Source organism: Diabrotica virgifera, chromosome 6 (genome assembly GCF_917563875.1).
Source record: "Diabrotica virgifera virgifera chromosome 6, PGI_DIABVI_V3a".
Taxonomy (NCBI): Eukaryota; Metazoa; Arthropoda; class Insecta; order Coleoptera; family Chrysomelidae; genus Diabrotica; species Diabrotica virgifera.
In genome coordinates this window covers 1,676,257-1,701,588 of record NC_065448.1, presented here as the reverse complement: position 1 = coordinate 1,701,588, position 25,332 = coordinate 1,676,257, and the positions used below count along the sequence as shown (strand labels likewise).

At 32.0% G+C, this 25,332-nt stretch overlaps 1 protein-coding gene across 1 annotated transcript in view; it reads left to right on the top strand.

Annotated features, from left to right (window-relative positions):
• LOC114330766 (signal transducing adapter molecule 1) overlaps positions 1-20,058 on the top strand; it is a 47,370-nt gene extending 27,312 nt beyond the window's left edge. Inside the window, exons 4-9 of the mRNA XM_028280182.2 lie at positions 1,556-1,868; positions 5,790-5,906; positions 6,545-6,724; positions 8,072-8,259; positions 8,607-8,887; positions 19,414-20,058. Coding sequence (XP_028135983.2) covers positions 1,556-1,868; positions 5,790-5,906; positions 6,545-6,724; positions 8,072-8,259; positions 8,607-8,887; positions 19,414-19,564 — 1,230 coding nt within the window. The 3' untranslated portion in view covers positions 19,565-20,058. The remainder of the gene's footprint in view (positions 1-1,555; positions 1,869-5,789; positions 5,907-6,544; positions 6,725-8,071; positions 8,260-8,606; positions 8,888-19,413) is intronic.
• The last annotated feature ends 5,274 nt before the right edge of the window (positions 20,059-25,332 follow it).

Sequence of the window (25,332 nt, the reverse complement as noted above, 5' to 3'; positions counted from 1 at the left end):
GTTACTTATTTTTTGAGGAGGAAACTCAATCTGCAAGAAAAAACGGGGGTTCCTATTTAAGATTTTAAAGTTAACTTTCACCCCACCTCCGGAGTGTGGAATGAAAAATCCTGTTTGGTGTCATTCTATAGATTTTTGAAAAATATTAAACACGTGTTTTTTAGTTTTTATTTGGAAGTATATTTCTCGAGATATTAGACCGTTTCTATAATTTGGCTGTGATATCACGATATACCGTTTTTTCCGATTATAGCGCTATCTATCCACAATTCGCAAAATGGCTCGAATAAAATTTGCTTATTTTTACAAGGAAAATCCAAATCTGCAACAAAAATTAGGGGTTCCATTTAAGATTTTAAAGTTACCCCCGCTCCACACCCAGGGGTTGAAGTGGTGGACTTGTTTAGTGTCATCGCATAGATTTTTGAAAATTACTGAACATGTATTTTTCAGTTTTTCGATCCGATGTTCATTTCGCGAATTATTCGGCCTTTCCGCTACTTTTGGGACACCCTGTATATAACACTCATTCATCATGAAAGATCGCCTGTTTTTCATTTAAATAAAATTGTTCTGTTCATCATAATGAACACTTTAAAAATAATCTACTTACTAAAAAAATACTTTTGCAAACTAAAATTTGACTATGCTCAATAAATTTTAAAAATTATTTTTCAGTATGAATTTTTTCAAAATATAAAATATAATTACTATTTTATACCAGTTGTTAAAGACAAATGGCTCATTAGTGATTATCGATCAGAGATCGGATTTCTTGCTGATATGGTTTTTTTGCAGTATTATAAATGATTCATTTAATTTGTAATTTTGGGTGTCAATTACAGTGTATATGCTTCCCACGCCTCTAATCTCTTTCAATGTTTTCGTTAGTAGCATACCGTGATTGTGGGAAATGTGTATTATGCACATTCCATACAGACCACTGTCGCAGACACAAAGATTTTCTGTTAAACTATCAATAACTACCCAATATGTGAATTTTTTTTATTAATAAATATGTTGTTTCCAATTTATCTCTCAAAATTATCCAATATTGTTTTGACAAAAATACGTTTATGTAATATAAATTTAATTTTTTTCTTTCCCGAAAAGCTAGGGGGGCCACGGCCCCCCCCTGCCCGTGTGTATGGGCGCTATGACTACATCGCCAATGCCAATCCAGGAATGAATTCAATTCTCACGCAAGGAGTAGAAATTTCTCCACCGGCCAAGACACTCAACAGTAACAGCTTGATCGGCAATTTTTAGACGCAATTTGGGCTGTGATAAACATTGAATATTTATTATTTTTCTTCTCATGGTTAATACTATAAACACACACCTAAAGTATCTTTCTCCGAAGATTTTAAGATGTCTATAAAAAACTTTCGTTGGAATAAATAAAGTTAAGACACAAAACGTTAAGTGCTTCTGGCAACTATAAAAATTTTGTGATATACAGGGTTGCATAAAAGTTACTGCCTTCTGAATTAAATAAAATTTTAAAAAATTTAAAGTTTTTTGGATCATTACAATGTTTCTTTATAACTTTCAGCCTGTTAAGAAGCCAGCGCCCCTCAGCAAAGATCCAGACGTAGTTGAATCTCAGGAAGAGGAAGAACAAATTCTGAAAGCCATCGAATTGTCGCTGAAAGAGAGCGGGGGCTCCCCTCGTTCTTCGACGAACACTACAACCACCCATTCGACTTCTCTGTATCCGTCAATGAACTTGAACGCTCCTTCGAGCGCGCCGGCAGGAGCAACTGCTGCTGCCGCTCCCTCTGCTAAGGAACCCAGGAAGGTTAGAGCTTTGTATGATTTTGAAGCTGCCGAGGATAACGAGCTTACGTTTAATAGTGGGGAAATATGTAAGTACTTTCAATTCACTAGTAGATGTAGTTATTTTAATATTTTTGAAGTTATACTTCTTTAGGCGCGATTGAGTTTGAGGGTGAAGGTGGTGCAATTTGAAATCGCTTCGACTCTCGTACGGCGGGATACACGGGAAGAAGGTTCAAGCCCAATGCAAGTTATATCATTTTTTTATTTTTTTTTATAGATTTTATGATTGTAAGTATATTATTATATAATTTTTTTCAGAAAATACGTATTTCATTAAAAATTTTTGCAGCAATTATTGTTCAGAAATCATTTGTGGCATTTTTCAATGTGTTTGTGTGTGTTTTATTGTTTTATTTTTTTAATTTTTGGTATTGTTTTAATAAAAATTTTTGGAAAGTAGTAGAGAAACTGTTTAAAGTATATTGATTTCGTTGAAATCATATAATAGAAGTATAACTTCTTACGTGCGTACAAAGTACACACATTCTTTTTTTCATTCCTTTACAGTGTTTCTTACATGCAAATTAAGATCATCATAGTATTTTGTGGAATACCTTGTCCTGATCCATTTTATCTTCAACACTTCCGCAATTATAACACCAGATTTCTTAAATGCTAATTTATCAATCCACTTCAGTCGCACAAGTATTCTCGAATGAAATGACCCTCTGGATCGTTTCAGCCATGGCCCTAGCACCCCATAGCTCGAGAACTACATCTTATACACTTCAAGAAATAATAGACCAGTAAGGATCTGTTTTTAGGTGGATGTGAGAGGTGGCATTCAGATTTTTGCGGATAAAGTTAGGTGATAACTTCGTTAATAATAATTGATTTATGCTCCTTCCCAAATATGCCCGGAACATTAATAAAAAAAAATAAAATATTTAAAAATTTCAAAAAATTTCGTCTTTTTTCTACTTTTTTTGCTTATAACTTAAAAACTGTTCATTTTAGAACAAAGTTCTATAGGAATAAAACAAAGGTAATTAAATTTTCTATCAGATTCAATTGGTTAAAAATGTCTTAATTTATCACCCTTGCTTCAAAATAGCAATAAATATAAAATAAGGGGGCAAAACAAGCCTGTCTTTATTCAATGATTTTCCATCACTTAGATTACACTTGGAACCTTCCTAATTCGTTAAGAAAATTTTTGTAATGTGCTAAAATCGTACACCAAATTTCATTAAAATTGACTTACTAGATTTTGCATAATAATTTTGCAATGTAAACTTTTTTAAAAAAATTAAAAAATTTTAAAAATTTTAAAATCTTGCACAACAAAAACTAGAACATACAAAGATTTGTCAATTTTTTTTACATATAAAGAAGTACTCCACCTATCTAATGCACTTTACAGAATTGAAATCGGATTATTTAAACAGCCTCAGCAATGTTTTAAAGTTATAAACAATTTTTTGGTTTATAAACAAATTAGTGCTGTGGCCAGGAGGGGGTGTTACGGGCTCCTTTATTTAGATGGACTTACCCAAGTTTTTTTATGTATTTTGACCCGTAGAACACGAATTTTTTGGGTAACAGTTGATCCGGATGTCGATAAGATTGTTATAAACAAAGAACTTGACGAATTACATAAAATCGATTTTTCGCAAAATAAACCATTTTTTTATATTTCTTGGGTAATTCTAAGCAAAAAATGTTCTTACAAGTGTTTTCGTAGGCTGCATAGTTTTCGAGATAAACGCGGTGGAACTTTCAAAAAATTGAGAAATTGCAATTTTTGAACGCGAATAACGTTTGATTAAAAAATAAAATAGCAATTCTGCTGACAGCATTTGAAAGTTTAAGTCAAATTATACCGGTTTTAATTATTTGCATTACTAAAAATTAATTTTTTTATTATTAAACAAAGCTATTTGTTTATAAGCCAAAAAATTGTTTATAAATTTAAAACATTGCTGGGGCCCCTTAAATAATCCGATTTTAATTCTGTAAAGTGTATTAGATAGGTAGAGCATCTCTTTATATGTAAAAAAATTAGCCAACTTCTAAATGGTCTACTTTTTGTTCAGAAAGATTTTAAAAATTTTTTAATTTTTTAAAAACATTTAGATTGCAAATTTATTATGCAAAATTTATTAGGTCGATTTTAATGAAATTTGGTACACGATTTAAGTATGTTACAAAGAATTTTCTAAGCGAATTACTAAGGTTCTAAGTGCCACCAAAGTGGTTAAAAAATATTGAATAACAACAGACTTATTTTGTATTTATTGCTATATTGCAGAAAAGGTAATATTCTTGTTCTCATGATCATTTTTCAGTGCGTCATTAATTATGACGTCATATACTGTATTGGGTGTGTCGAGACTTATTTCATGTAATTATTGACGAATCTGACAGATGCCACAATCGTACTTAGCCAAACTAATTAGTAATTTAGTAGATTTGATTTTTACACAATATGTTAACATGTAGGTATTTTTTATAAAGGGGAATAAAATTAAAAAGTAAACAATATTGTTAATTAAATTTATAAATATGGAAACATTAAAAAATGACACAAAACTGTCCATAAACTGTGTTTTTATCTTCTTCTCTAGGTGCTGTCTCCGCTTCAAAAGTTAGCAATCATCAGAGAGATCTTTATTTCTGAAACAGCGGCTCTAAATAATTCATTGTTATTACATCCAAACCAGTTCCTAAGGTTCTTCAGCCATGAGTTACGTCTCCTTACTATGGATCTTTTTCTTGCATAATGACCTGGAGTATTAGATATACATCTCTCATCACATGTCCCATATATCTCAGTTTTCTTCTTATTTGTTAGTTCTCGTTCCTTATGCGTAAGTCTCATTACCTCCACGTTGGCTATTCTATCTACTCATGAGATATTTAGCACTCTTCGGTACAAATCGAATGTCTCTAGTCTCCTCACGCCAATGACTAACTTTTAACGAACTAAATTCTAAACCAAAACACAAAGTAATGTACAAAGACGTTGTAAAACACAAGTGAAGTCGAATTCGAAATTTCAAAATGACAGGTACACAAAATACTGACCTGAATAATAACCGTCACTTGACTCTTTGACACTTCTAAAAAATGGCCAAAATGGACGAAGTTTTTGTCAACTGTTCGTAATACGTATATTTGATTGGCTAGAAAAAACGCGCATTCTAAATATCAACGAATCAAAGGTAGGTTAGGAATAGACATCTTATGTATATAACCATTGTAATGCTGCATTATTTTTGTGTTTAATCACGGAGCTACCGCTTTTTCCGTCTCATCTAACTTAATGCATTAGAGAGAAATCGAAAAACTGTGACGCACTGAAAAATGATCATGAGAACAAGAATACCTTAAGACATTTTTACCAGTCGTATATCATACAAAATTCAATTATCTTTATTTTATTTCTCTACGACTTTCCAAAACGAATCGTTGTAAAGTTATAAGCAAAGAAAGCAGAAAAAAATCGATGTTTTTCGAAATTTTTAAATATTTTAATTTTTTTAATAATGTTCCGGGCATATTTGAGAAGGAGCATAAGTCAATTATTATTACTGAAGGTGTCACCTAACTTTATCTGCAAAAATCCGGATGCCACCTGTCACATCCAAAAATACACGTTTTTTCGCAGATCCTTACTGGTCTATAAGGGCTAATGCGACAATTACAGCAAACTAAGATGTATAGATGTACAGCCTATGTATCATAAGAAACACTGACGTGAAAGGGCAGTTCTCTCTGTCACGTTAGTTTCTTCGGAAATTGTCCTACTTTTTCAGAAGTTGCTTCAGCAAGTGCACATACAAGTGCATATTTCTTTAATTTTCTTTTCCTGCGTAATTTTATTACATAATTCATGTGATGGACAACATGTTTTACAGTTTTCATTTGTACAGTTTCAAATTTATGGTGTACCTAGTTCATTTTTTTATTTAATCAACAATTCTCAACTTATATTTTTGTTTTAGTATTTGTATTAGATGACAGTAATCCAAATTGGTGGAAGGGAACCAATCAGCGAGGTGAAGGACTTTTTCCAGCAAATTTCGTCACAGCAGATCTTTCCGTGGAACCAGAAAAATTCTGTAAGTATATATACTTTTATAAGAAATGTTTCTACAACAAGAATGATACTCATCCAAAGATCTAGTGGTAATATAATAGCTGTACGACTGTTAAGTTTTTCTCGCTGCATTTGCTCAATGTCCCATTTCTTTCTAATATGTATACCAAATAGCTATCGAAGAAATTGTATGTTTTTCATTCCTTAGTCCCAGTCCATTTTAAGCAGTGATGTTTTCAACTTTTTTTCCCACTTTTGTATTGAGATCTCCATTATTATCGTTATTTCATGATTTTTCGTACGCTGCATTAAGACTATTGTAGATCTCTATAGAACTGTTAAATCTCAGGATCGGATTTATCGGTTGTTGGACCATATACTTGAATAATATTGATGTTGATTGGGTTTCTTTTCAATTGTAAAAGTAGCATATTATGATCTGAGTGATAGACCACATTTGTAAGGCTTTTTTCTCTAGCTTCGCTTATTATGATTCCTCCATTCCAGTTCTGTTGATTATTATCCGAGTTAAAAATATAATCAAAAATATACTAAACGGTCGTCCTTTTTCTCCTGATTTCGTACAATATGACACCTCCTAATGCTCCAAAAACATTAACGGTTTTTTGTATTTTTGTCTATATTAGTATATTTTTTTAGTGTACGAGAAAGCAAAAAAGATGGTACAATTTAAGGAAACCGCTGAGGTAAAAGTTGTAAAAGACGAACCAGAAGATGTAGAAATAAATGAACAAAAAATAGACAGGCTGTTACATCTGTTACACGAAGCGGACCCTACTAATCCTGAAAAAGATACTGATGAAATGTTAAATTTAGAAAGTAAGTATTAAAATTTATTATTAAAACATTTTTTTATATATTTTTAAACGTTTTTCTGTATTTTGTCCAATTATATACAAATTACGTGGAACATACGCCTATACTTATGTTGAAATTTTATTTTTTGGCGTGTTATGATATATTTTATCTTCCGATTCTTTACCATAGCTCTAATTTTTTGGCCATATATGTCTCACTTCCACGCAGGTAGGCCAGGGATCGAATCCCAGCGTCGGCGGAAACATCTAGACATTTTTAAACATGTCTAAAGGCCCCAGGTAAATTCAACCTGAATAAAATGAGTTCTTTGGGTAAAACCAGGGGTAATAATAGGCGGTTGAAGCGTAGCACTGGCCCTACTACCTTCCTTGTATACCACAGGCCCTAGAGATAGCAGACTACGCTGCTATAATCCCAAAGCCGCGTTAGCGGTATAAAACGGGAGACTATTATTATTCTTTACCATACCATTATCTTTGTGTATAGATTTACTTTTCTATTCAAGAAACTGTCACGAAGGAACGAAGGACATTATAGATGGTCATAGTTAGAGCGTTAGAGCCACAGTAGTATAGCACCGCTATGGCTACTCCATTAGTAATCCTATTGTCTGCGCCAATTATTATCTTCTTAAAACGAAAAAGACGAAAAGTCTCAGATACAAAGTTTATTGCAATAAAACAATTAAAATAATTGAAATAGAATAATGAACAATATTTTAAATCTAAAACTTTTCGTTAAAAGAAACTGCTTTCTGGTTACATCCTGAATCTTCGGCTTTAATTATTTATAAGCACGGAGACGATGAATATAGAAGAAAGCAGGAAGGACAACGGTTACGTATCTACTTTCTTTTCATTCAGTATTCTTTTATTGCAGTAAACTTTATATCTGAGACTTTTCGTCTTCTTCGTTTTACGAGAGATGTCGCTGATTTGCGTCTGAAAGGTGGAATTATTGCATTCGCGGCAATTTCCCTGAAGTAAGGCGGTCTGTTGATATTTGGTTCAGAGTTGTGACTGCATAGCTCCATTGATAACGCCTGAGAGGCAGAAATAGCTATCTGGAGATGGTGGTCCAACTCTGAATCAAATAAAAACAAAAACTTCCTTTCCTCCTTTATTATCTTCTTTTGGTGCGTATTCGTTTCGAATATTGGCGATCATTCTGGCTGTAATTATTTTATTAACTGGTTCTTTAAATCGATTATTCGTTGTTGTAGAGAACCATTTCCTCAGGTTCTTTAACAATGGTATTCCTAATAATAACCTAACCAATTATTATAATTAACGCATAATTCATCTCCAGACAACTTGACTTTGACTTATATTTCATCATAATTTTCAGGAGAAGCAAACGGTATGGGACCTCTAATAGACGCCGAGTTGGAGAAAGTTGATAGAAAGCATGCCCAGTTAACACAACTTAGTGCCGATTTAGTTGAAGCTTTAGGTCTTTACCATACTTTGATGAGGGAACCACCCTTCCCCTCAATAAGTAAAATGCCTTATGGATATCCTCCGTCGTCACACATGGTAAGTCTCTTAATCGATTACTTTATTATATCCGAGTGAAACAATTTATGAATCAAAAGGTTTATCGAATGCAACAGATAAGGTAGTTTTGTTTTTGCTCAGCTCAGAAGGCAGAATTACACCAATTGTAATAGGAATTGATCAAATGTACAACTTATTCACCAGATTTAGTTCCGTGCGACTATTTCCCAAAATTAATAAAATTACCGAAAAGATGTAGTTTTATCGCGAATGGTGAGATAGCAGCCTAATTTCACACTATCTTGTGAAGCTCTAGTGGTTTAGTGAAATCATTTTTCGAAATATTATATTTATCGTAAATAATAATGCAGGTACATTTTTTGTAGCCCTTCAATGGTACGCTACCTCCCAACGCCCATCTTCCGATGATGCTCCAAGGAAACCAAGGCCCCGATAGAGCACCTTTTATGCATGGTCCAGGCGGAATTCCTCCAGCCATAATGCAGCAGATGCATATGCAACACATACCTCCCATGGCGGGTGGACCTCAGTTACCTCATCCGCAGATGCAGCAACAGCTGCAAGGACCTCCTTCTCAGATACCGCCACAGATGCAGCAACAGATGATGGAGGAACGGAGGATGGAACCTCATATGATGCAATATGGGTAAGGAATTTATATACAGCGTGTCTACTAAGTTGGAAACATATGGGAAACTTTTTTATTATTAATTTTAAGAAAAAAGTTATTCTTCATAAAAAGTTCTGCATGCTCTAAAACCTAAGATTCAATCATTAGAAACCAAATTTTATCAATATTATACGAGGTACATATGTCAAAAAATATGAATTTCGTTCAAGGGTAAAGTATTCTTTTTCTCATGATCATCTTTCAGTGCGTCACAGTTTTTCGATTTCTTTCTAACGTATTCAATTGTATATGACAGAAAAAAAGGCACGTCGGTGATTACTTCTAGTTCTGTGATTATTCTAGTTGTCGATAGATGGCGCCATAATTAAAAAAAATAATTTTTTTTAATTAGATAATAATATTACAAATATAATCTGTATAATTTATAAGACTATACGAATCAAAGGAAATACCATTTTATAAATGCAAGAAACACATTTGATTTGTTTTTATTCTAAATTGAAAATAAAATGTGACAACTGTCAGATTTAACTAAAATGTCATGTTAGAATAAATGTCATAAATGTGTATTATCACGGACTTACCCTTTTTCCTATCATTTGTGACGCACTGAAAAATGATCATGAAAAGGACAATACCTTTATTTCTCTGAATATCGAAAATTCTTATTATGGAAAGTTGTTTAAAATTAAAACTAAGATCAAATATGTAACTACATGCTTCTAATTGAAAAAAAAAATATTTTACCAATTTTTCTCAAATTTATGAATACCCAACATCGTTTTTATTTATTACAAATATGATAACTCTTTTATTATTCATTTTTACGAAAAAAAGTTATTCTTCATAAAAAGCTCCGCATGGTCTAAAAACTAAGGTACAACCATGATACATCAACTTTTTGTAATTTTATACGAGGTGTGTCAAAAAATATGAATTTCGCTCAAGAGTATAGTATGTACCTTTATATTTCACAATATTTCAATTAGAAGGATGTAATTGCATATCGAAACATTGCTTTTAATTCTAAGCAACTTTCTGTGATAACAATTTTCAATATTGTGAAAAATAAAGGTACTTTACTCCTGAGTGAAATTCATATTTTTTGACATACCTCGTATAAAATTAATAAAATGTAATATCTGATGGTTGCATCTTAGGGCTTAGGATATACAGACATTTTTATAAAGTATACCTTTTTTCCTATGTGTAATAAATATTCCTAATTCTATCCTATGTGTAATAAATAAAAACGAAGTTAAGTATCCATAAAGGGCCTAGCCGGGTAAGATGGTGAAAAGTGCCCCCAACCCAATTTAAATTCCGTATAGGCCACTTTTTAGCACATATAGAGGAACTCACTTTCTGAAATTTTTAGCCCCCTAGGTGGTCACGTGACCCCCCTAGAGCCTAATTAGGCTTTTTATGTTTTTATTTTTTCTCTCAGCCGCAGTAAGAGCTAGCCAAAAACTTTATTTAAAAAAGTTGTAAGTTTCAAAAAGATCTATATGAAAATTTTTTTTTTAATTTTTTTGGCGGGAAATTCGAATTTTTAGAACCATTTTAAACTTTTAAATACCTCTGAAAAAAAAACTAAGACACTCGTTTTTACGAAAATTAATTATAATGTGTATTTTTGCACAATCTTTCACCATTAATTTTTTCAGATTTTTAAAATTGGTGAAACGTACCTTTAAAAATAAAAAACCGCATTTTTTTCGGTTTTTGTTTTCGTTTTTTGATACAATTTTATACATATTTTTCAAAAAATTTAACACCGTCACTAGAATAGGTAAAAAACTGAAAAATAATTGGGGTTTGCTTAATAAAAATTTTTTGTAGCGATATCCATTTTCAAGATACAGGGCGTTGAAGAAAACACAATTTTACATATTTTTTACGATTTTGCCGAAACTACTGGCAACATTGTAATAAAACTTGGCGGGTTTTAAGAGGTAGTTATTGTGCATGTTTTGACATACAACTAAGGATTTGATATTCATCATTGGCGCGCATAGGGGTAATGGTCTGAACTTTTCAAAGAAAAAAAGATAGTACGCCACTGACATATTTCAAATTAACAATCATTTTTGAATTCCTCGTTCAATTTTCAATAAAAAATCTATCTTCTCATTTTTTCATACGACGCGCCGTTTTGCTGCAAAAAATAAAATATCTTAACGCTTCCAAAGTATTCGAATTAATTTTGATAATAATGGATGTATGAGTTTATTATGTAGAAGTAGAAAGTACTAGAAGTTCGAATAATTTGTAAGGGTTAAGATCTTTTATTTTTTGAAGAAAAATGGCGCGTCGGATGAAAAAATAAGAATATACATTTTTTGTCACAAATTGAACGAGAAATTCAAAAACCATTGTTAATTTGAAATATGTCAGTGGCGTACTATCTTTATTCTTTAAAAAGTTCAGACCATTACCCCTATGCGCGCCAATGATGAATATCAAATCCTTAATTGTATGTCAAAACATGCACAATAACTACCTCTTAAAACCCGCCAAGTTTTATTACAATGTTGCCAGTAGTTTCAGCAAAATCGTAAAAAATGTGTAAAATTTTGTTTTCTTCAACGCCCTGTATCTTGAAAATCGATGGCGTTACAAAAATTTTTATTAAGCAAACCCCAATTATTTTTCAGTTTTTACCTATTCTAGTGACAGTGTTACCTTTTTTGAAAAATATGTATAAAATTGTATCAAAAAACGAAAAAAAAAACCGAAAAAATGCGGTTTTTTATTTTTAAAGGTACGTTTCACCAATTTTAAAAATCTGAAAAAATTAAGGGTGAAAGATTGTGCAAAAATACACATTATAATTAATTTTCGTAAAAACGAGTCTTAGTTTTTTTTTCAGAGGTATTTAAAAGTTTAAAATTGTTCTAAAAATTCGAATTTCCCGCCAAAAAATAAAAGAAAAATTTTTTCATATAGATCTTTTTGAAACTTACAACTTTTTTAAATAAAGTTTTTGGCTAGCTCTTGATGCGGCTGAGATAAAAAATAAAAACATAAAATGCCTAATTAGGCTCTAGGGGGGTCATGTGACCACCTAGGGGGCTAAACATTTCAGAAAGTGAGTTCCTCTATATGTGCTAAAAAGTGGCCTATATGGAATTTCAATCGAGCTGGGGGCACTTTTCACCATCTTACCCGGCTAGGCCCTTTGAGAAAAGTTTGGAAAATATTTTTTTTCAATTAGAAGCATATAATTATTACATATCTGATCTTAGTTTTTAATTCCAAACAACTTTTCATAATAAGAATTTTCGATATTCAGAGAAATAAAGGTACTTTACCCTTGAACGAAATTCATATTTTTTGACACCTCGTATAATATTGATAAAATTTGATATCTAATGATTGAATCATAGGTTCTAGAGCATGCAGAACTTTTTATGAAGAATAACTTTTGTTCGTAAAATTTATAAATAAAAAGTTTAAAAAAGTAGACACGCTGTATATGAGCAATATTTACTTTTCAGTCACTTATAGGGCGTGTCCGCGAATTTTTGGCAATGGCTATAGCGGGATAAGATGGTCAAAAATACCCCTGTACCGATGAGCCCCGCGACTTGTGCTTTTGGGGCCGTCCATTAATCACGTGATGTTTTTTTTGACATTTTTTAACCCCCCACCCCCTTGGTGATACATAGTGAGGTTTAAGGCTAACCACCCCCCACCCCTATATCACGTGTATTTTTTAGTATCTACAAAAATCTATTTTTAGGTATTTATAAAATACACGTATCTATAAGTATCATCTAATTTTAGTATACAAAATTAAAACTACTGAAGAATTAAAACTGACCTAGCAACCCTGTTTACCATTGTATCCAGTGGTAAAACAAGAGAATAACTGACAAGACTACCAATTCATCAGATAATAGGTATAATACATCATGTACAGACTAAAACCTCATAAATAAAATAGGAGACAGCAACAGGGTCAGTATTACTAGTGGAAACACATGGTAAGAAACAAAACACTTCGTAAGTGTCCCTTCTTATCTTAAGAATTTAAGATAATTTACCATGAAGAGTAGGTATCCCATGTCGCTTTTAACATTAACATCCAATATTAATAAAACTATTTATTATAGAAATTTGGGTGAAAGGAAACAAAAATTAATGTGTTGTTGTATTGTAGAATATTGTGAATGAAAAATTAATTTTTTTTATCAGTCACACCAATGCCGATTACGATTTTTGAACACGTGTGACGAAAAAATAAATACACGTGATGTATTACTACACCCCCCTCCCCCTTGTGATGTTTCGTGATTTTTTATGGACCCCACCCCCCCTTTCGAGCCTCACGTGATTAATGGACAGCCCCTTTGATAAACGATATAAAATCATACCTTCATACAAATTTTTAACTTTCCAGAGGCCATAGAACCTCTTAAATCGAGAAAATACGCTTTTTTCGATTTCATTTTTTTAGCGCAATTTTGCTTTGAAAAATCTGAAAAAATTCAAGATGTATCTTTTGAGTACAAAACAGCCTGCTTTTTTCAGATTTTTATATTGAAAATTGAGCATAGGAAAAAATTATTGAAATTTTCAATAATTTTTTAGGTTATGATGATATTGTACTGTTATTTAGGTACAATTACGCGAAATGACTTTTCTAATTTGATTGTTAGGCACTAATGTTTAATCTTAATTGACTTAATTTATTTTTAGTAAGTTACATAATTGAAGACACAAGTGCATGAAGGGTCTATGTGACATTTGAAAGTTATTGAGAAAAATGAAGTTAAAGTTTTTATACTAGAACTTTTTTACTATAAGATCTATGTTAATAGACTAAAATAGGATAGGTAGTCCTAAAACTAATATATTTATTATATATTTTTGGTATATAAAAGTGTACATAGATCCTTTATGCACTTACATTTTAAAATCTACTGTGTACATAGATCCTTTACACTCTAGTAACTTAGAAAATATTAATTTTAAAACGTGTTTGGCTTGTTTGAAAGATTTTAGGTTCGAACAACTTACTTTTAACATAAAAAACATGTTTTGAAAAATTTGTCACTAAGACCCTTCATGCACTTGTGTCTTCAATTAACACTTAATTTAACTACAATAATACCGATAAAACAAAAACCTAAGGACTCGCACGTAATAATTTATAATTTACCGCGACGATACAAAAACAACTGAACCCTCCCTAATTCAATGCATCTTTTTATATCATATTACAATGTTCCAGAATAAGAGAGATTATTACGGAAGAATTCTTACAATATAAACATCTTATTCTAGAATAACAATCGAAGGGTTATTTACATAAATATCAAATAAACAACATTTTCTAGAATAAAAAAGAATTATCGAGGTGTGTACCTGTTAAAAAGGTCCCCCTTTTAAAACCATTCACTCGTAAACAAACAAATCACCAGTCCGAAAAGAGTCGGTTTAAATTATAATAAATAGTCCTATATATTAGACGACTAGGAGCGTAAAATAACGTCACAATATGTTTTGGAAAACTTTTAAATAGTATTTTTTTTGTGTATTTTTTTCGTTATGACTTTTTCTTAATTTTGAGCGGAAAGGAAAAAAAACCGATTTTTAAACCCATTTATTCTCACATAACCTTAAACTCAGTTGCTACTTAAACGTTTTTTTAAATTCTCAAATCGCATTATCAAATCTCATTATAAGTCATTATTTAACTCTTTTAAAGGGACAAAATTTAGTAACCCACGTTTTTTATCCTTTTCGCACTTTTTTGTACCTTACCTCAAAACCAGATAGATAATGGTTTTCCATCTAAGGGCAGGCTATGAATCTTCGTTGTTAAAATAATAATTTTTTAATAAAAAAATTCTCAAATTCCGAAAAAAATCATTTTTTATGATTTATTTTCCCACTTTTTCGCCTCATAAGCTTAAAATCTAGTGGCTATATTAGCGAATTTCCCCGTATTTTTTATCGATCCCTTTAATTTTGTTATCACACTTACCATTTTCATTAAAACGGCCATAACTTTGGTTCTAGACCACCTAAAGGCTTGCTTAAACACTTAAAATTTAGGTTTTGTTATTTATTTTAATTCCTTGAGTTCTAATATTGCAGAATAATCAAACATATGAGAGAAATCATTAACGACAACGTGTGTTGGCTTACTTATGAAGCAAAAGCTCAATTTTTAGATAGTAAAAAAATAGTTAAAGGCTCGAGCCAAAGAATCCAATAAGTAGAAATTGTTGTATACATGATATACTCGTAGATCTGTCTTCATCTAAATTTTAAGGCAATTTGAGATTGTCAGGCAAAAGTACTAACTGTTTACAAATGACAAAAAAATGGGATTTTCGAAAAACTGGCTATTTTTAAGCAGCTGTATCTTCGAATATTCAATATATCTTTCAGATGGCTTAGAGGGTTGAGGCGCTCGATCGGCAACTCTAGTGGATTTACGATCGATCCCCGGCCCGGACATTGAAAAATAAAAAGGCCAACGTCGTAGTATAAAATTCTACAGAATCTCCGACTTGGTTTCGAATAAGCAAGGTGTCTGATCGGCATATTGAGGAGCGGTACGGCAACGGATAAGGGCTTGCGGCTTGGTGATGCTCCTCCATAGATCCGTACCAGAAGGGCGTTGACGCCTAATAACGGTGTATATATTGTTATGATCTGCTTTCTCTTACTTTTATATTAATTAGTATTTATTTAATTAATTATTCAATTGTCGCAAATCATACATAAAAAAATTAAGAAAAATCTCAGGGTGTCTTTTTGTCATAAAAAAAAACAACTAAATTATCTTAGGTTATACTTATCCTTTCTCGTGGCTTCAGTATCTCTTAGTTGATCCTTATCGGGATAAAATAGGAAAAGGAAATAAATAGAAATGCCATAAATAATCACATACAAATACCTTTATTATCAAAAGCAATGCTCTGAAAATTTATCAATGAAATCCTGTGGGCATAACTGTCCAAATGAAACTTTTACCATATAAATTAATATAATTCAAACAAATATTTATCGCTTTATTCTTGATACCATTAATAAAACAAGCTAAACAAACAAATTTAGGTATTCGCATAACTACTTACACCTCCTATTAAATTTTTGAAATGTTGGAATCTTAATTCATATGCTTTAACGCAAAAAAAATTAACTTCTGATGATAAAAAAAATCTATCACATAAGTTATTGACTGACCTTTTTGATTCACACACAATGATGTCTCCTCTTGACCCAAACAGCTCTTCCTTGTTGATTATGTTAGGCTACCATTCAAAGCCCTCTCCGTTCTCAGCATCAATCCAGCAGCATACCAGCAACTATTTCTCCAAAACACGAGCCCGGCCTCTTTTGACCAGTACTCGTTCAATAAACTCTCTCCTCTCTTTCTCACAATAATAATCTCCTGAGCCCCAAGTATCTTTTTTACTTGGTGTCACAAATAATTTTAATAACTCTAGTTCTTGTAACTTACTCTCTTGGACTTTACAGAATCAAAGAGGTATTTCTTCTCAATTTGATTTGTCTCTCGTTAAACTTTTCAGCTACTCTTCACTATCAAACAACCACTACTACTTGCTTCTGAACTACTCATGAAAACTTTTGACTGCTCTTCTCGGATGCCGGTTACATAATAATCTCCTTTTCCAAACTGTCTGAACATTCAAACTTCTCTCTCCCCATTCCAAATTGCCAAGCCAATCAGAAACATTTCTCTCTTCACATTCCTCTTTTTCATTCGAAAAAACCCATGCATTCTTTCAACAAATACGTCTACTCATCATAATTACTTTCCGGGAATTCTACAAATATTCTTGGGCTTAAACAAAAGGACTTAAAATTCCAAATTTCTCTGCCTTATTTTTCTAAAAACTAATAATTACAATTACCTGTGGATTTTGCCTTTCCCGTAACAAAACAATCTTTTTAAAATTATAATCCGAAATAAATTGTCTTTTCACTTCACCTTATTTACAAATGTCTTTAATTCTTCAGGGAAAAACTTATTAAGGATAAACCCACTGCGTAAAAGCTAACTTCTAATAAATAGTTACAAATCAATATACAGGGTGTATCAAATTTATGTGCCCGCGTTATATAAAAAAAAATAAAAATTTTATTCTATCTTTGATTGACAAATTGATACACAATGATATATCTTCGAATATACTACACACACCGGCAAAATTAGCCGAACACGTTAAAAATTGGACATGTTTGATGTCTCGTATTTCATAAACCAGTGGTCTGATTTGAGTGATTCTTTTAGTATGTTATAGCCTTAATATTTAAGAATATCGTTGTAATAATATTGTTGCTAGACAGGTAAATACCATTTTATACCGGGTGTACCAATCATACTGTGTTTTTTTCTTAAAGTTTGGAACACCCTGTGGAATATTCTAGCATATGTAAAATATTAGAATTAATACTCGATTGTAGACTTAGGCTTGCTTAACATTTTCCTTTTCGATTCATTTACTTATGTGAGATAATAAAAAAGTTAGGTCCGTTAACAACTATCCATGTTTTTCATCAATAAATCCTCATAGTAGGGGAGGAAAGTATACTAAATTTGCAGTTATTCGAGCGTTATGGGGACCTATTGGATTGTGAAGAGTATGTGCTAAAATCAGAAAAAAGGTTAAGTGAAGTTTTCCATAAAGTGGGGAACTTTTAATTTTTTAATTTAATTTTCCATTTGAAATAATCATTTTTCTCCGATTATAGCGCTATCTATCCATAATTCGAAAAAATATGTCGAATAAAAGTTGCTTATTTTTAACTAAAGAATCCAAATCTGCAATAAAAATTGGGGGCTCCTATTTAAGATTTTAAATTAAATCCCCCACCCCACCTCCGTGGGGGCTCGTGACACCCCACGGAGAGGGGTGGGGGGTAAATTAAAAATTATAAATACGAACCCTGCGATATTTTGCGAAATGAACATCAGATCGTAAAACTGCAAAATACACATATTCAATATTTTTCAAAAATCTACCGAATGGCACCAAACATAACCCCCGCGGAGGTGAGGTGGGGGTTACATTAAAATATTAAATAGGAGCCCCCAATTTTTATTGCAGATTTGGATCCTTGACGTAAAAATAAGCAACTTTTATTCACAACATTTTTCCTATTATGGATAAATGGCGCTATAATCGGAAAAAACGATTGGTGGAAATGGAAAATTAAATTGAAAGATTGAGAATCCCACACTTTATGGAAAACTTAACTTAACTTTTTTTGGTTGTAGCACCCACTCTTCACAATCCACTCCAGGTCCCAAGAACGCTCGAGTAATTGCAAATTTAGCATACTTTTCTCCCCTACTATGAGGATTTGTTGATAAAAAACATGGTTAGTTGTTAAAGCACATAACTTTTTTATTTTCCAACATAAGCAAATGAATCAAAAAAGAAAATGTTAAGAAAGCATAGTTCTACAATCGAGTTATAATTTTAATATTTTATATATGCTGGAATATTCCACAGGGTGTTCCGAACTTTAAGAAAAAAACACAGTATGCTTGTTACACCCGGTATAAAATGACATTCACCTGTCTAGCAACAATATTATTACACCGATATTCTTAAATAATAAGGCTGTAACATACTAAAAGAATCACTCAAATCGGACCACTGGTTTATGAAATACGAGACATCAAACATGCCCCATTTTTAACGTGCTCGGCTAATTTTGCCGGTGTGTGTAGATATATTTTAATTTACAAATGCTCGTTTGAAAGGTATTTAAAAACACTTTCATTTGCCGGTTCTACTTTTTTCCTCGTTTATTTAAATTTTGACAATTAGTTGAAAATCATAAAATTTTGTTTTCTTTTTGCTTTTCGTTCTTCGTAACCTCTCAATTAAAATGCATCTTTTGCGGTTTTGCAGATTATTTAATCAAAAAGTTGATATTATAACAAGAAAAATGAGATCTTGTGCGCTAAAATCGGTCCACTGGGCTTAGATAGATAGATTTATAAGATTTAGAAGGTCGTCCGTGGAAAACCTCGGAGATCCGTGGAAAAAATTTACACCCAAAATAACAAAATTCAGTTTGGCAACACTGTGTGAAAGTTGATAACATATCCTTTTTAAGATAAGCACAACTGTCATTTAGTCCAAACAAATTAATATATTTTTTTGCCAACAAAAATGAGATTTTTCAACCAAATAATGTTTCAAATATGATGTGCAAAACAATTTTTAATTGGGTTCTGCTAATGGGCTTGCTTTTTGTTGTCATTAAAGTAAAAAAAACTAAATTTCACTCATTAAATCATGATTGTCCGGTTATCGTCTTAATTATTTTAACTGTACTAATATCCGTCGAGTAATTCTGAATGATAATAGGTTATTAAAACATTTTATCTGTATCGGCTTCTGCAATACGTTAAAAATATCGAATTTCATTGATAAAATGCACATATCCCACCGATCTTCGCTTCGACCATACAATAATATACTAAACGACTTTTTCTGTGCTGTTATCAATTTGAATGTATATATTTCTTAATTTTTCAGACTTCCAAACTATGGTCCAGCTAGTTCGGTGCCTCAGCCTTTTCCACCACAGTCGATCCCGGGGTCAACATCACAAACGAACGTATCCAATGGCGCCCAACAACACCCAGGCGTCCAATATGTTACTTCCAGTACTCATATGACGAACTGAGAAGATTTACGTACCTACCGAAATGATAATATGTGATGTATTATAGTTTTATGAGATTATTGAGTGTCCCCCGAACTTCTGTCGAATAACAATCGTATTCTAGCTGACTTTGGTCGTATTTATATTTTAGAGTATGCTGAAGAGCTTTAACATCACTTTTTTTTGTTGTTGTATGCTGGTTTTGATACTAAACGATAGAAGTGAATGGTACCAAAGAATTTGTTTAATGTAGGAGGCTTTAACAAACATTAAGACTTGTAATAGCTTGTTAATAGTCGAAATTTTGAAAAATGTGTTACGCACTTTTGTAAATCATTCCAGACTTGTTAAAGTGTCCTTAATTGAATGTGGACTTTGGCGATACTCGATAATAATCAATATTATTGTGTATAGATTTGTTTCCTTATTATAACGCCTAAAATGTATATCCTTTCTGTTCATTATTGTATAAAACTATTTTTCAAGTTATGAACAAAACATAATTATTAAAGATATGAGGTCTTTTTTTGTTTTGACCCGTCTCTTTTGCCACCAAAGCACTGAAGATTGGTGCAGCACTGGACGCTACTGGTGAGACAATGTTTCTCTAAACTCTAGGCCAAAGAAGGCGTAGTCTTGGTAATACATCAAATATACCAAAATCACATCAAAGAGTGTCAATACGTATCAGAAAGAGCTGTAACTACACAGGTAAGAATGAAGAAGCAAGACGTGAACATCGTCGGAGTATACGGCCCAGAAAATAACAAGCTTAAAACAACCAGGGAGACATTTTATTACGAATTACAAGTATTAGATTAAGTCAGAGGGAAGATGATAATACTGGGGGATTTTAACGCTCGAATGGGCAACCAAGTAGTGCCTGGAATTAAGCAAAAACGTAATGAAAATGTTAAAAACGAAAATGGAGAACTGATGATAAACTTCTACACGAATGATGAGCTTAGAATGGACAACACATTTTTTGACCACAAAGACCAACATAAATATACATTCAATAAAACCCGTGGACAAAGATAAATACCCTAAAATAAATGTCTTATCCAAAGACTGGGAAAATTTATTTGGTCAAATTAAAGGCAGAGTTTTAATTGGTGTCGATTTTAATAGTCATCACTGTAGATGGGGCTCTGTACAGGACAGTGCACAGGGAAACATTCTAGCTGACGCTTTAGACAATACCAATCTAATATTACTTAATGACGGAAGACCTACCAAATTATCTAGACCGAACGAACGACCTTCAATGATAGGCTTTACATTAGTATCCCCTCATTTAACAGGTCTTACCACTTGGAACCCCCTTAATGACTCATTAGGTACAATCCATATCCAAATCACCATAGATTTGAATTATACTCCGATAACAATTCACTCCTCAACAAAATGGAAAGAATCTTCAGCAGATTGGTCACTATTTCAAAATCATTTAGAAACATGCCTTCCCGATATTCAATCAATATGTTACATCTCTGGAAACGTTTAATAACTTAATAAGAACAATAATTATTGAAGCTGCAGATACCTCCATGAGTATTAAAAAATCATTCCAACCAAAATCTTGTCTTCCCGTATGGTAGGACGATGAATGTAAAAATTTAATAGCTCATCGTAAAAAAGCTTTTCGGGAGCATAATATTATCTCAAACCTTGAAAATTACCTAAAATTTAAACACATACAAGCCAAATGCAAAGTTGTATTCACAAAAAACAAAAAAACTTCATGGATCAACTTTGTAAATACCATCAATAAAAATACATCGCTCAATAAAATATGGACATTTGTTAATAAATTGGCTAACAAAAAATATCATTCGAAATCACAACCAATTTCAAAAGAGCTAATAGAAGAGTTTCTTGATAAGTTCGCCCCACCATACGTTCAAGACGAATTAAAGCAAGTAAAATCATACAACTCTAGTAAATTCAAATTACTAGAAAATCCTATTAACACCCAAGAGTTGGACGTAGCTATTAAATCAACAAAATCTACTACACCCGGAACAGATTATATTACTTATTCGATAATTAACCACCTTTACGATAAGGCTAAAAAATACTTAATAAAAATATTTAATGAATGGCTTTTGGAAGGAACTTACATTAACAAAATGAAAGAAACAATTATATGTCTTTTATCAAACCAAACAAAGATAAAACTCTTTCAACCTCTTACCGACCCATCTCTCTATTGTCGTGTATAACAAAAACTTTCGAAAGAATAATTAAAAATCGTCTTAACTGGACCGTCGAACACTATAATTTTTTGCCAAGTACATAATAGGGATTTCGATCAGGTCTTGGTACATTAGATGCAATAAGTCACTTAACAACAAATATCCAACTTAATTTTCTATAAATAAATTTTTAGCGTGTTTTTTTGTAAATAGATCTTAAAGGCGGTGTTAATTTAACAATAATGCATTCAAAGTTATGCCAACTGGGATTATCCACAAATTTATCAGCTAAGATAGTAAATATTTTTAGCAACAGAACTTTATATATCAGAGACCATATGAATCAGTTACATCAGTGGTGCTCAGACTTAAACTGCATGGGATCTACCACATAAATTGCAAGCATCCAGCGATCGACTGCTAATAAAAAATCAATTTAGAAAATAAAAATTTTGATTGCACATTTCTATTTTATAAAAAGTTGTAAAGTTGCGCGTGAGGTAAGTTAGCGCAGTTCCCATTTTTTGTATTTTTTTCGTGAATCGCGATCGACATCAAAAACTTTTGCGATCGACCGGTCGATCGCGATCGACCATTTGAGTACCGCTGAGTTACATGGTCCAAGAATAACTCATACAGGATTACCACAGGGGTCTGTATTAAGCCCGATTCTCTTCAACATATTTTCAGCGAGTATACACGGTATTTTTACAGATTGCAAGCAATACGCATCTACTAAAAGTAGATCGTATCCAGTTTAAAAGTTTGAGAATAACTCTGGGTGCTATGAAATCTACACCATGTTCACTGTTGCTTGCTGAGAGTAATGAACTGCCTTTAGAAAATCGTAGAAATTTATTGGCAACCAAATATATTCTAAAATTGAGAGCAAGAACAAGTGACTTACTGAGTATGCTGTATGAATTATCTATTCAAAATTTAGTAAACAATTACTGGAGAATTAAAAACTCTCCACCGTTAACAGATACTTTTCTGGAAACCGATTATTTACCGGTTACATTAGCAACAAACTTTGTCAAACCACTTTATAAATTCGATTTTGACACGATTCACAAAAAACTAAATATTATATTTCCGAAATATTCAGAATCACCTAAAATAAATAACACTTTATTGAAATCCATATTGAGTGAATACACTAATAAAACCATAATCTACACAGACGGTTCTAAACTTAACGATGGAAAGGTAGGGTCTGCAGTGTACATTCCTTCCAAAAACAAGTCATTTAAAATAGAATTTCATTCGCATTGCTCTATTTACACCGCAGAAGCAGTAGCTATTGGGAAAGCTCTGGATTGGCTGGAGCACAAAAATATACAAGATGCAGTGATTATCTCGGACTCCAAGTCAGTTCTTAGCGGACTTAATAATATTGAATTAAATAAAAAATCAATGGGAAAATCCCAATAGTTGGCTGTATACCATAGTTTAAAAAACCAATACAGAAGTAAAAACTTCGAGATGTATTCTGGTATAAAATCGTTTATTTAAAACTATAAAATGTCATGGATTGCAGAACGTTTTCGTTCTAAACAGAACATCTTCAGTGCCTAGAATGAAGTATTTCCACGTTAGTTTAAAGCAAAAGGTTAAAACTGTGACTGTTAAAATGAAAAATGTGGGAATACTTACATCCTGCCGAGTATTTTGAAACTAGCACACTGTAAATAGTGTTAACATCATCGTATACAGAGAGGGGCTAAATTATGGAATAAATTAATTTTATCTAAAATGGACGACTTTGGAGAAAAATCGCGAAACAGGTCGATTTTTATTTTTAAATTACAATTTTTTTGCATATATTTCATACTAGTGACGTCATCCATCTCGGCGTGATGACGTAATCTATGATTTTTTTAAATGGGAATAGGGGTCGTGTGGCACCTCATTTGAAACGATGTTCAATTCTCTATTCAGTAATATAAATAATAATATCATTATTTATAGAGGGTGACCAAAAAAATAATTTTTGAATTAAATTAATTGACGCAAAAAGAAGAATGTATGTAATTTATTTAACTAAAAATACATTGTATTGCTGTCAGTAAATAGAAAAAAAAATGCTTATTTCAGAAATAAACATTTCTTTTCGCTTAAATTAAATCACAAACAGCCTCCCACCTACCACTTGGCAGTTTGAACATTTAATTTAAGCGAAAAGCAATGTTTATTTGCCAAATAAACATTATTTCCTATTTTCTGACAGTGATAGAATGTATTTTGAGTTAAATAAATTGCATACATTCTTCTTTTTTCGTCAATTAATTTAATTTAAAAATTTGTTTTTTGGCCACCCTGCATAAATAATGATAGTAATGTTTATATTATTGAATAGATAATTGAACACCTTTTCAAATGAGGTGCCACACGGCACCTATTCTCATTTAAAAAAATCATCGATTACGTCATCACGCCCAGATGAATGACGTCACTAGTATGAAATATATGCCAAAAAATTGTAATTTAAACATCAAAATCGACCTGTTTCGGGATTTTTCTCTAAAGTCGTCCATTTTACCTAGGTACCTAGTACCTAGTACCTTCAGATAGAAACGTTCAGACATGGTAGGGAGAGAAGAAAGAAAACATGTTAGAAGCTACTTATACGTTCGTTGAAGATTTATTACAATCTGAATCTTCCTTTAATTTATGTAAATACTAATTATTCCTATTTCTTATCATTATTGTAATTTTTCTCTCATATATTTATATCTTCGTTGTTCTTATATATTTTCTACCGAACACACATTCGTTAAACTGTCCACTTCCCATTACTTACTATCTTAGTAGTCATAATAATCTGCCCCCAGGCCAGTCATCTGAATATGACTAAAATTCGTATGATTACATATAGATTTTATTTTATCATGTTTTCATTACTTTATTAACAAATAATACTATAGTATAATTGACACTTTTTGTATGACAACAGTTTTATTCTTTCCTATAATATAGTATAATATAGGTAATTATATAATATACAATTCAATATATATAAAGGGAGAAAATAACTGCATTACAAATTCATTAAGAGCGAATCATGTTTCCTTGAATCCGGTCCTGCGATAAAGATAGGTACTCGGGTAAAAATGTGTTGTCCCAATTGCCACGTTCGGAGAAGGTTCAAATACCATCTAATCTGTTAAGAAAAGGGTCCCTATTGCTACATACCACAGGTAAACAAATACAGTACCAGTACGCAGAAAATATTTTTTCAATAAGCATGATCTGCTAAATTTTTAACAGAATTCAGATTTTGTTTGCTTGTGTATGAATGCAGGTCTGGGCTTAGGATAGTCAAAAATTTGTCGAAAATATCTTATAAATTAGATCCAACAGTGGCGGATCTACGGGGGGAAATTGTTCCCGCAGCAAGGTTCAAAGTTAAAGAAAAACTTATTGAATCATGAAAATAATTAGCTGACAAGAAATTTAAAGAACTGAATGTATATAAGCGTTGATTGAGGTATACCTCAATCAACGATATAAGTTAATTATTTTGTAGTTTAGGTTTATCTTTTTATGTCTTTTGGTTGGAGTTTCATTGAAAGTCCCCTCCCTTCCCAA